This window comes from Alligator mississippiensis, chromosome 1, assembly GCF_030867095.1.
Source record: "Alligator mississippiensis isolate rAllMis1 chromosome 1, rAllMis1, whole genome shotgun sequence".
Taxonomy (NCBI): Eukaryota; Metazoa; Chordata; order Crocodylia; family Alligatoridae; genus Alligator; species Alligator mississippiensis.
This window is the reverse complement of record NC_081824.1, coordinates 392,714,789-392,728,299: the sequence shown is the minus strand read 5'-3', so window position 1 is coordinate 392,728,299 and position 13,511 is coordinate 392,714,789. Positions and strand designations below refer to the sequence as shown.

The following is a 13,511-nucleotide window of genomic DNA, read 5'->3' as shown; positions in this document are numbered from 1 at the left end:
TTAATCCAAAAATTGAGTATTTTTTTAATCAGAGAAAACCAGGATCCCTGGTCATAAACATAAAGTTTAGCAAATTATCTAACATCTATTAAAAAAAAAGTTAAGAATAAAGATAAAATGATTCAAAGTAAAACATACTCCAAAGGGTGTCTCTTCTAAAAAGCTTTTCATCCCAAATGTTTGGTTTTTTTTAAATTACAGCCATCAATCAGGTGCTACTCTTCACTTCATAAAGTATAAATAAGATTGTATATAATAATTCTTATTTTATTCAGTTTTAGAAACTTGTAAGCGTAAGTGACACAAAAGTGCTTACAATAGGGAGGCACAATTCCACACCACTACCACCACCACCACCCCCACCTCTTCCATCCTGCTCGGCATTGGATCCAGCCGGGTTTCAGCCCCATTCCCCGTCATTGACATAGAAATCATGCCACCACCATCACCCCCGCTGGTGCCGGGCCCTGGCTTTGACCAAGCTGGAACCCTGTGCTCCATGCCCCACTGCCAGCGCAGAAATCTGGGAGAGCACATGCCCCCACCATGCCTCTCTGATGAATCTCCAATGTTTGTAAGTCCAAAGTGGACTAGTTTCTCTATGTATAAGAACACTGGATAGCAAGGAATGTAAGCAAAACTTACAAAATATTATCAGATTGTAGATGTAAATATATTTAGTTATATTCACAATTTCCTCTTTGCTGATTTTGTTTTTTAAAGGAACTACATGGATGTTTCAGTGCTGTTCCATATTACCTTACTATAAATTAAGAGATTAAGCTTTGAGCATATGGTTTAGCAGACTGATGTTACAAAACCTGATGAGCTTCTTTGGAAAACCAGACTGACATTATACAGTATCAGAAATATTAAACCAAGTGAGATACGGATATTGGTTTTACCAATTAAATTAGCAGATTTTTAAAAATTTGATGAACATTCTAAGTGCATTAATAACCCCTCCAAATTACACTTAAAAAAAAAATTCTGTTTTTTTTTGGGGGGGGGGTTGTTGGTTTTTTTAATGTTCTAAACTAAATTTTGGATTTGAGTTTTAATATCTAATGTTGGTACTGACATTTTCTGGAAGATGAACAGAAGAGTAATATTCAACTGTTTATGCCCACATTCATTTTTGTGTTCTTTCCATCATTTTCCTCACTGCTTAGTAATGACTAATAATGATTTTCTACAGATTCTTAGCATGTTTAGCCAATTGTCTCTCAGAAATTGCTTTCACTCTTTGGCTACTTCCATATGATACATTTATGCTGTGATTATCACATTCATTACAGCATCAATGGGAAGAGTGTTACACACACACACACAATGCATGTGAACCAGCAGCATACCTACAGGCTGGGAAACTCCCTTCTCATCAGCACAGAGACAGAAAAGGATCTTGGAGTCATTATAGACTCCAAGATGAACATGGGCCACCAATGTGGGGATGCAGTCAAGAAGGCATCCACAGAAACATCACAAGCAGGTCCAAGGAGGTGATCCTCCACCTTTATGTAACACTGGTCAGACCGCAGTTGGAGTACTGCATCCAGTTCTGGGCACCGCACTTCAGGAGGGATGTGGACAACATGGAGAGGGTCCAGAGGAGGGCCACTCGCATGATCAGGGGGCAGGAGGGCAGGCCCTATGAGGAGAGGCTACGAGACCTGAACCTGTTCAGCCTTGACAAGAGAAGGCTGAGAGGGAATCTGGTGGCTGTCTATAAACTGGTCAAGGGGGACCAGCAGGCAATGGGAGAGTCCCTGTTCCCCCGAGCACTACTGGGAGTAACAAGGACTAATGGCCATAAGTTGATGAAGAATAGATTCAGGCTAGATATGAGGAGGCACTACTTCACAGTCAGGGCAGCTAGGATCTGGAACCAACTTCCAAGGGAAGTGGTGCTCACTCCTACCCTGGGGGTCTTCAAAAAGAGGCTGGATAATCACCTAGCCAGGGTCATTTGACCCCTGCATTTTTTCCTGCCCATGGCAGTGGGTCGGACTTGATGATCTGCTCAGGTCCCTTCCGACCCTACCAACTATGAAACTATGAAACAACATAAGGAGCCACAAAATGAGGAACAAGCCATAAAAATATTCCACACATAACACAGATAATTTTATGGCTCATTTGCAAGGCACTTTAACTTGAGTGTATACCTAGAGGCCTACAATCAGTTGATTAGCAGCCTGGCCAGGAGCTATTGTTCAGGGAAGTCAAAGGCTTCTACACCAGGGACTTTAAACCTTGCACTGAGCAGCTCTGGCTAGGCATCCCAGTGCAGAGGAACAGAGGCTTCCCCTGCCAGGACTTTAAACCCCTCACACAGCAGTTCTGGCTGGGCAGCCCAATTTAGGGAAAGAAAAGCTCCTGAAAGGGGGAGAGGATGTTTCCCCCTTCCAGGGACTTTAAACTCCACAGAAAGTAGCTCTAGTTGGTTAGGTCTGGGGACTGCACTGGGGTCTGGAACCAGCCCTGGTTTGGTTCCCACTGAGCTGACGGTCTGCTGATTGTTGGCCACCCTACCTTTCAACTTGCTGGTGAAAGAAAAGTCTGAGATCCTGATCCCAGATTCTCCTGCACTGGCAAGTATGGAGTAATTTGGACCTGATCTCTGATCTTAAAATCATGCATCCTGCCATGCACAGGGGACATTGTAGGAGGTGTGATTCAGATAAGAGATGAGATTCTATGTACCTTTAAATGTCCTTCCTTGAACATTTCTGGACTAAGCACAAGCCTAAATAGAAAGATTTCTAACATATTACCAACAAGTTTGATGTATTTCTAGTTTATCAGCTACTTTTTTATGGGTTTGTTTTGAATATTTTTGCTAACTTAAATATTTTGTTTTTATAGATTTACACACACATGTGCACGTACACACACACACACACACACACACAGTAAGAAATTGACTTAGCAACATATGTATGTTCTAAGTAACTGCTTGTAATCCCCCAAGTCTCTCTTCCACTTGGTTTTAGGATTGTTTTCCTAATATTTAAGTACCAGATCTGAAAGCAAAATAACCCTTTTAACGTATTCAAATGGTCTTATGCCTCTGTGCACAAAAAGAGACTGGCCCTATGAAATGTGTGTGCTCTGCTTCTTCAGCAGTTTCTCCCGAATCTTAACCAAGCATTCCAAAAGGGCTTAATGGTAGCGAAAGGAACAAGAGGAAGAAAGTATAGTTCAAGAGAGACAGGCAGGTTTCTCAAGTTTCTCCTCTTCCAATTGAAAAATTGGGAAAAGGGGAGTAAATTCACAGGAAAAAGAAACAGCATATATTTTTTGTATCTTTTATTGTTTTCACTTTTCTACTGCTTTACCTTCTCTTCCCTGGAATCAGCCATATATTTGAGACTGCTTTCCTTGGCAGAACCAAACCGAGTTGTTTTTGAACTTGGATAGATACAAAGACCATATAAGGCAGGTTCAGTTCAGAACCTGTGACCCCTCCAGATTTCAAACTTGAAGGGGGCATGAACACAATAGCATAATTGAGGAAGGGCAACAGGGGCAGCAGCCCTTGGTAGTGCCATAGTGGCAAGGCACATACATCACCTCCACCACAGCAGTGGCTAATTGCACCACCGCAACTGGCAAAGCAAGAGCTGGATCTGCCTCCCCCATGCATTGCAGATGCCTTAGGCACAGGGCTGCACTGGTACACCTCTATACGAGCATTTAATTCCTCCATCTTTGTAGTAGAAAATTGAGCCAGAAATTATGTCTTCTAACTCAAGTCAGTTTTGCAACTCTATTGCACTAGAAGTGGAGGAAAGAGCTTACCAAGATAGATTGCAAAGCTACCTTTTCTAACATTTTTCCTTCACACACTACATGAAATAAATCATATAGTAAAATTAAATATTTAATCAACTGGTAACTAATTTATGAACCTTAATGCGCAGCATCTCATAGTGGTAACAGGATGTAAAATACTGTGATTACAAATAGCTGGGCATTTTTCAATGAAATAATGTTTATTGGGAAATGGTGATATATTTAAACACCTTTTCAACAAAATATATCAGTTTCCATTAAAATTCTGGCAGGGAGGTTGCTTAGCTCCACAGTAAATTTATGATTAAAAACAAAGGGAAGAGAAGCAAGATACTCACCAGCGGTACAGAAAATCAATGACCTGACTTGGGGCCTCCCACATCTGTCATAAATGCCAAAACCACTAGTTTATAAAGTCAACCTCTCTCTCTCTCTGCCCAGTGTATATAGTGGAACTACTTGAGAGGCTGACTATATAGTCTTGAGCAGGGCCATCCAGCTGTTGAGTGGCTGGGGGATGCATGCTTCATGTCTTGCAATCTGCATTCCATGCCACAGATCCCCTACTCCTTCCAATTGTACCACACTGGCACTCCCATGCCACATCAGATGAGCCCCTGCACTGTGCTATGGGTGACCCTGTTGCACTATGAAGGATTTCCAGGTCCTCTTGAGCTTCCTAGAGCACCCCATGACCTGGCAGTTGGACAACTCTGGTTTAGAGAGGTAGCAATAAAAGACTCATTTTCAAATCTCTGCTTTTCCAAGTTTAGGCAGATGTGTATTCCAGGTGAGGACCCTGACATCTACCAAGTAAGATGTCTCTTTCAATTTTTTTTGTCAAATATTTTCAAAAGATTTTGTTTTGTCCTGATGTGAAATGTTCATGGCAGAGGAGAATTATTTCCTGCTCAGCTCTAATCATGTCACTATGGGGAAATGTAGTCATGAGAGCAAAAGTGAATAACAAGACTTAATAAATGCAATGTTTAACAAAAACAACATAATGAGATTGGTAATATTTTAGTCTAAGATTATTTTTTTTTTAACCTTTGAAAGTCAAGGGTTTTTTGGTTTGGTTTTGTTTTTTACCTATAAATTTCAATTGCTACTATGATATATTTTGGGGAAAGTGAAAAGGGAAAAACCTCTTGGTATTTCTGCCTCATTAACATTAATGACCTATTACCTTTATACCCTAGTCCTAGATTCTGTGGCTGTCCAGGTAGTCACCTAAAAATCCTTATTCACTGGTTTTGTATATCATTTACTGAGCAATTATTTTAGTTAAATATCAAGTCATAGGTTCAATGGTGTCTAAAGTTTGGAAAAAGAAGGGTTTATTTAAAAAAAAAAAAAAAAGAAACCAAGCTCTTATTTAACTTCTCAGAAGACTTTAAAGTTCTGCAGTGCTTTCAAATCTTTTCCTAGAATTTTCCCCCTACTGTTACCTTTTATACATGAGAGAGTTGTTGTTTTTTTAATTTTCTGACAGCTCTGTGGATCATATAAAAATGGTTTAAGTTTTTAAGAAAATTAACTAGGAATATTTCATTCACCTGGTTCTTATACAGCCTCATGGTTAAAAAAGACTTCTTAGTTTAAATAAATATAAATGATTCTTGAAACTATGCACTCAATCCTCCCCCTATTCTTCAACTCAGAAAGATTTATGCCTAATAATTATTCTGGAATGTTAAACTGTGAACTTTAAACTAGAAGTTTTACAAGAAAAAAAGTAAAATGTTAAAAACTTTACATATGCGGGAAAACAAATTACTTATTCAAAATAAAACTGATTTCAAATGATACTGTCTTCCAGCATAGGCCCCTGTATATTTCATATACCACGAAATTACAAATATAAGGCCCCCTCTACATGTTATAGCTATTGTGCAATTACCTTGTCAATTGCACAATAAATTGAAACAGGTTACACATGCAATTACTTACTGCACCTTAAAAAAGGTCCAACCAGCTATAAGTTATTACTCAAAAATTGATAACTTTATAATTGTTTAATTATACAACTTTAATTTGTATATGTAGGCAGTCTACTGCAAGACTGCAGCTACTGCAGTCTCCCAGCCATTGTGATCTTCCAGCTGTGTGGGGTTTCTCCCCATGGCTGGGATACCACAGCAACATCTCATGGCTGGGGGGGTTGGGAGGCCCATAGCTGATGGGGCTCTTGGTCCTGGCTGCATGTGTGGCACAAATGGAACCAAGAACTCCATCAAGTGCAGGACTCTCAGTCCTGGCTGGGCCACAAACACAGCCTGGACTGAGCGTCCCTCAGGTGTGGGTGTCTCGGTTCTGGCTGCACATGCCCCACACAGCAGGGAGCCCCTTCAGCAAACAGTGTTCCCACCCATGGGAGCCTGTTTCTTGCCGATGCAGGGGAAGTCCCGGATTGGGCTCTCCCTACACCAGCAATAAGGCATGATTGGATCTAATGTACAGTCCCACAATCGTGCCTCCTGCCATGCATGAATGGCATTGCAGAGGGTACAATTTTGTGGATCATGCATTACAGCCAATCATGCCTTTACCTGCATGTCTAGAGGGGGCCTAAGACAAAGGTTTCAGTCTTTTAGAGACCAACTTAGCCACAACTCTGTGGATATTTGCATGTCTGTTATGTTTGTATGGGTAGTCAAGCAATTGCTGGCACCTGAAGAAGCTGCTGACTTGAGTTTAAAAAAAACCAAACCTGGCCTTTTATATGTTTTTCTAGAGTAAACTGCCAAAAGTTCTCCTTTTTTGGCTTCCAGTCCTTTGTTAGATATTTTTTTTCCCTTTGTACATGATTAAATTTTTGCCTGTAGAAATTGAACATAATATACTTGTATATCTGAAGGATGGGTACAAAGTAAATAGCAAGATAAACCACAAAGCTGGAAGATATTTAATCAATTCTGCAATGACAAGCACCTTAAAAATTTGCAGTATAATAAGGACAAAAGCATTTGAAAGTGAAATGGATTTCATTTTCATATTTTCAAATGTTAATTAGCAAGGCTGCATTATGAAGTACATAAGAAACAAGTCCTTGACCTAGATTCTAAGGCTTCAAGTTTCTATAACCTTATTTTGCAACTTTTGTAACCTTATCCCCACCCCTCCCCAGAAAGTCCCAGAGTTTACCCACAGCAGCAGCGACTGTTGGGGTGCTCAGGACCTCCAAGCACAGCCCCACTGTGTGGCACAGGGCCGCAGGCTCAGCCCCGGCCACCTGGCACCCAGCACTGCCTCTGCCCCATCATGCCAGCCCAGCCCAGTGCAGCATGGCGCCATGCACCTTCGGGTAGCTCCAGACCACTAAGGCTGTCACTCAGGGCCCTGTGCCACTCATGGGAACTGTGTGTCACACCAAGTCAGGTCCTGCCCGCATGGAACTAGCCGAGCCCAACAGCGTGCAGGGCCCGTGTAGGCAGGATCCAACCTGGTGCAACATGAAGTCTCCACAAGTGACGCAGGTCCCCAGGTGACAGTCCAAGAAGCCTGGAGCTGCCCAAAGGTGCATGGTGCCACACCCAGACAAGCTGGGCCCACGCAATGTGGCACAGGCAGTGCTGGGTGTCTGGAAGCCAGGGCTGAGCCGCGCTGCTCTGCGCTACCCCTCACCATGTGGGGGGCCTGTTCCAGGAGGGCCCCAAACCCTGATGGCCCGTGCTGATGCAGATAAGGGGGCTATGGGTCATGTGGGGGGCAGGCAAGGCACCCACCTGTCCCAAGCAGCCTCTCCCCACCACAATACCCTTTTCCCCCAGTCTCCCACACCCACATAGCCCTGGGTCCAGTTCTCCCGACCCACAGTTTCTACTTACCTGGGGATGGAGCCCTGGTCTAGTTCCTTGCAGCTGACACCGCTCCTTGCCCTGCAAGGAGCAGCCATAGAGATGCTCTGGCTGGCTACTGGAGCGTCTCTTTGGAGGACCTGAGTCTCTGGTTGCCCTGTCCCGCTTTTTTTCCGCGGGACTTTTTTTGATACCTGGATATTCAGGTATTACATTTTGAGCCAACACTGCAAATATGCAGTGAGGGAAATGTTTTTTTGTTCCCAACGTGCCTCTTGTCATGTCTCAAATGGCTTTGAGATGCGGCAAGAGGCATGTGCAGGCTTGTCTGGACATGCCCATCAATAGCAGCTGAAAAACAAAGATTGGCAGACATTTGATTATACAAAAAAGACTTATGCAATAAAGGAACAGTTTTGTGTTTGGTATATTTTTCTTTTTTTTTGTGAAGATCTGTCTGGATTAGCCATAGAGCTGCACTGAATAATTTCCTATAACTTTTCTAATAAATTCAGTCTAGATTAGAAGAGCTCATTATTTCTGTAAAATAAATTATCTTGATTGCGTTCTTAATTTTATCAAACCATACAGGATTAAATTGCTACAGATATATTTTTGGATTTTAGTAGGTTACATTTTTTGCCTCATTGAGTCTGACTCATTTCTAATAATATTAATGTAGTATAACATTTGAGGCTTGTAACAGGTGACATATAAATTACTGTACATAAGATCTGCATGTGTACGTACAAGATCTACAAATCCATTTTTTTATGTATATTCATTGATCCACAAAAGCAAGATGAAGAAAAAAGGCAAAAGTAAAACTCATCTTAGAAATATATTGAATAATATAGCCAACTATAAAGCTTCTCTAAACCCAAAATAGCTGCAAATAGAATTATATGCCGCCAGCTAAAGAAATGGTGGTGCCTTAACCACACTAAGACCCAATGTTATAATAGACTCAGGCTGGACTCTGACTTCACTTGAACCTAAATGAACAATTGCCTCATCAGATGATATGCTACCTTCATTCACAGATCATATGCTGACTAACCATGGACCCTATACAATGTTTGGTCAGAATGTTACAGAATGAGGCATACTTCATCTCATAGAAGATATGTGGGTCACAGTAAAAATATGCAGCACAGAGGCACACAATTGCTGGTAAAAGAACATTTTTTTTCACAGAACAACTACTTTCTTTCTGACTTTCATAGTTTCATAGTTGGTAGGGTAGGAAGGGACTTAAATAGATCATCAAGTTCGACCCCCTGCCTTGGGCAGGAAAGAATGCTGGGTTAAATGACCTCGCCTAGGTGATTGTCCTGCCTCCTTTTGAAGACCCCCAGGGTAGAAGCGAGCACAATTTCCCTTGGAAGTTGGTTCCAGATCCTAGCTGCCCTGTGAAGTAGTGCCTCCTAATATCTAGCCTGAATCTACTCTCAATCAACTTATGGCCGTTAGTCCTTGTTACTCCGGGTAGGGTTCAGGGGAACAGGGACTCTCCCATAGCCTGCTGGTCTCCCTTGGCCAGTTTGTAGATGGCCACCAGATCCCTCCTCAGCCTTCTCTTGTGAAGGCTGAACAGGTTCAGGTCCAATAGCCTCCGCTCGTAGGGCCTCCCTTGCTGCCCTCGATCATGCAAGTCGCCCTCCTCTGGACCCTCTCCATGTTGTCCATCCTTCCTGAAGTGCGGCGCCCAGAACTGGATGCAGTACTCCAACTGTGGCCTGACCAGTGTCGCATAGAGGGGGAGAATCACCTCCTTGGACCTGCTTGTGATGCATCTGTGGATGCATGACAAGGTGCGGTTAGCCTTCCTGACCGTGTCCCCACATTGGCAGCCCATATTCATTTTGGAATCAATAATGATTCAGAGATCTTTTTTCTGCCTCTGTGCTGACGAGAAGGGAGTTCCCCAGCCTGTATGTATGCTGCTAGTTCTTACTCCCCAGGTGCAATACCTTGTACTTTTCCATATTGAAACCCATCCTGTTCTCATCTGCCCACCCCTGTAACCTGTCCAGATCTAATTGCAGCCTGTCCCTCTCCTCCAGCATGCCCACTTCTCCCCACAACTTAGTGTCATCCACAAGTTTGAACAAGGTGCTTTCCACCCCTCGTCTAAGTTACTGATGAAGATGTTGAACAGTGCAGGCCCAAGGACCCAGCCCTGGGGGACCCCACTGCCCACATCCCTCCTGATCAAAAAAGACCCATCCACCACCACTCTCTGGGTATGGGCCTCCAGCAAATTTGTGACCCATCTGACTGTAGGTATTGACGCCACAGTTGCCTAATTTCTTAATGACTTTTTTTTCTGTGCACAACGGAAACATATATAACTCCTTCTAAAGATGGACTGGGTAACAAAATTTAATAACTTTATAGGACACTAAAAACAATAGACTATGGCTTTATGTTTGTTATAATCTCTGCCACCCTCTTTGAAATCCAAAGGTAATGGGGGCATCTATGTGTCACCCTGTGGCAACATAGTGACGTGCTATGTCAGTCTATGGCATGCTACAGTAAGTAGTGATCATGTGTGTCTATGTGTGATCACCAACTACATCACCATAGTGGTGCACTTCCCGGGTATAGAGTGCTACTGCGGTGACAGTGGCAAAATGTAACCATGTGCTCTGCGTATGGTGCAGTAACCACCTGTACTGTGCCGTGCTTTAGTACTTCCTTTTGGAAATACTAAAGCACAGTGCCATAGCAATGTCACTGTACGGCAACATGTAGACACACCTAAGAATGCATACTTTTTGTATGGTTTTGTTCTACGTAGAGAAGGCAGGGCCAGATGTCACCTATCTCTTCTGCATAATTAGGTTACCATTCCATTGCATTAACCTTATTTTAGAACTATTTTTGATTACTTCTCTTTGCTCCCACTTCACTAAAATTCTCTGTTTCTTAAATTATTGCTGTCATTGACACAGACTTATTTTTTTTCCTGTCATCTAGTTTAGCCTGTATCTGCTACTTTCTCAGACCTGAAAAAGATACTTTGTAACTTAAAGCTTGTCCAATATCTCTCCAAACTATGCAACTGGTCCAGTGCAAAATACCACAAAAAACCCTGGCCTCCTGTACATTTCCTGAACCATAACAGTGTGCTGAAACTGCCTTACCATGGTGTAGTTGTGAGCCACCTTCATGAGCTCTGTGCATCCCTGTGCGTCTGCAAATGCTCGTATTCCCAAACAGTTGGAGGGGTGTAATAGCTTCATTAGAAAGTGGCAGCAAACTTCTACTACTTGTGGAAGTTGCAGGAGGCAGGCAGCTGCCAGAAGGTTTTCGATGGTATCCTCCTTCAGTTCCAAGCAACCTGAAAATGGAGATTAAAGTACACATGCATTCTTGCTTCCTGAATATGTGCTTACATAAGAATGCAAGATTTCAATAAGGTTTTACCAAATAAGCCAGTAAGAAATTCATATATGGGGTTTGGATGCAACTTTAACACTAATAATTATTGAAACTTGCATTAAAAGCAACTGGGAACTGGGAATAATTAAGTTTCCTGAGCATCAACAAATCAGACCATGGGTGATGTGGCTGTAGGTGTACAAAAGCCTTAGCAAGGTCAAACAATGGAAAATCCAAAGAAATCCATTTTGCAGGGCAGGGTTAAGCTACAGTTGATTAGGGCTCTCAGACATGACAAATCTTTCGATATTTTTTGTAATAAAAGGGTACTGAGGGAAACCTAGAATCATAGAAAATTAAGGTTGGAAGGATATAATTTGGTCCAACCCCTTGCTCACAGCAGGACCATCCCCAGTTAGAAAATCCCAGCCAAGGCTTTGTCTAGCTGGATGGAGAGTCCACAACCTCTCTGAGTAACCTGCTCCAGTGTTTTACTACCCTCCTAGTGAAAAAGTTTTTTTTCTACTGTCTAACCTAAACTTTCCTTGCTGCAACTTGAAACCACTGCTCCTTGTTTTCTAACTAGGTCTATGATGCAGTTTTGGTCACAATGAGCAAACAACTGAAAAGATGCTAAGCTCCCAAAATGTGAAACTACTGCTAGTGGGAACATCCTCTAGGAAGAACCTTCTAAGTAATATTCAGTCTTTACTCTTAAAATAGGGCTGTCTAACTGGTGATCCATGGGCTGCTTGCAGCCCCTAGAGGTTACCATTCAGTCCAGGTGTGGCTCCCCACAGCATGGTTCTGCTGTTGTCACTGGATTCTCTAGGATTCCCTTCCCTCACTCCAGCTTCTGTTTCTTGGGGCAAGGGAGCCCAAAGCCAAGGGGTACTTAGAGGGATCTAAGGAGCTTGCATGACACCCATGCCATTCAGTATGGGGAAGCAGGTACCCAGCATGAAGCCCTTAGCTACTCAGAAGTCAGACAGCCCTGCCTTAAAAGTATCTTGCATAGCTACATTATATTTCCAAAATATACAGTAAACCATCTTTTCTTCCTAAACATACAAATACCAAAAAGTTAATAAGTTTAAACATTAATTAAAAAAATAAAATACCATGTAGAGCACAGTTCCAATAAGTTGGTGGTCATTTAAAAGCCTGAACCCTAGCCAATGGTTCTATGACATTACCCTACAGAGGGAGGAAATAGTTTCCCCAAGTGGTTTGTAAAGGACTTAAGTATTTAGGAACCATAATGACATGTGTCTTAAAAATATCATCAAGTAAATTAGATAAAAGATCAATGAAAAAAGATGGAGTTGACAAAGGGAACTGGATTCCTAGAAAATATGTTGATAAGTTTATCTTAAATTTTGCTTTAAAACTAGATATTATGAAGACTGTGATCACCTTAATACTGGAATCAAGGAAAAGACTCCCAGTGTTTTCTGGGGTACAGCACTGAGTCCCCTAGACTTTTAAATAACTGTAAGGGTATAAATCCATTGGCTTCAATGAGACTGGTTGCTTTACACACACACACAGTTTCAGAACAAATCCATAACCTTCAAACATTTGATAATTAGTTCATTGTTATAGTAATAAGACTCAAAATAGGAACTATGAAACTATCAAACTATGAAACCATATGGGGTTAATTTTAAGTTGTGGTATATGAGACCAGATCTTTAGTATCACTCAGGTCCTTGAGATCAAAGAAACTATGTACAACACCTGACTTAGCCAAAAGTCCACATATACAAATACAGTATTAATCTTCCATTTGATTAATAACACATTCCAATTTAACTTGCCATTTCACAGCACACTCTCTTTAATTTTCACATACTTAGATTTTTTCTCAGAAAAAAAGCAGTAGAAATATATGCTAGATACAGGTTAACTCATTCTGCCAGGGTCCCTAACAGACAGCCTGGCCTGGGCTAATTGCTTAATTGACCACACCTGCCTAGGGACTTTGATTGGTAGCCCTACTTAAGAAGCTATCTGGCAAATTCTAGGACTTCCTGATTGGCTGCCGGGGCTGCCTTTTGATTTCCACCTGTGATGGCATACTTGAGATCAGCCAACAATTCTTTCTGAATGTCTGCTGTGGTAATTTCCCCTGGATCACTTCTCAGCCTGTTATTTAAGATCAAGCAAAAGCTGGATCTTGGTGAGAGGGGATTCCCAGAAGGGGTGGCTGCAGAGGAGGTAGCTTAGGTTTATTCTACTTCAAATGATGGCATCTGACCCTGGCAAAAGAGAATGAACTACAGAGGTTCAATGGAATGGGCTTGGACGATGAATGTGAGGCAGTGGTAGCAGAAGACAGAGAAGGAAGATGGAGAACATGAAACAGAGACTGGAGAGCAGAAAGCAGTGAACAGTGGAACAGCACAATGGAGGTACCAGATTTAATGTGCATTAACTAAAGTGTGCTAATTTATATGTAGATGCACCCTTAGATGGCACAAATGGTGCAAAAGGTGATGGAAAGAAAACAGTTGTTTTTAA

The 13,511-nt window shown here is 42.0% G+C and overlaps 1 protein-coding gene across 1 annotated transcript in view; it reads right to left on the bottom strand.

Moving 5' to 3' along the window:
* Nucleotides 1–13,511, bottom strand: part of KLHL1 (kelch like family member 1) — a 556,958-nt gene that overhangs the window by 371,331 nt on the left and 172,116 nt on the right. The window contains exon 4 of the mRNA XM_019488567.2: nucleotides 10,751–10,947. Within this exon, the coding sequence (XP_019344112.1) occupies nucleotides 10,751–10,947 (197 nt within the window). The remainder of the gene's footprint in view (nucleotides 1–10,750; nucleotides 10,948–13,511) is intronic.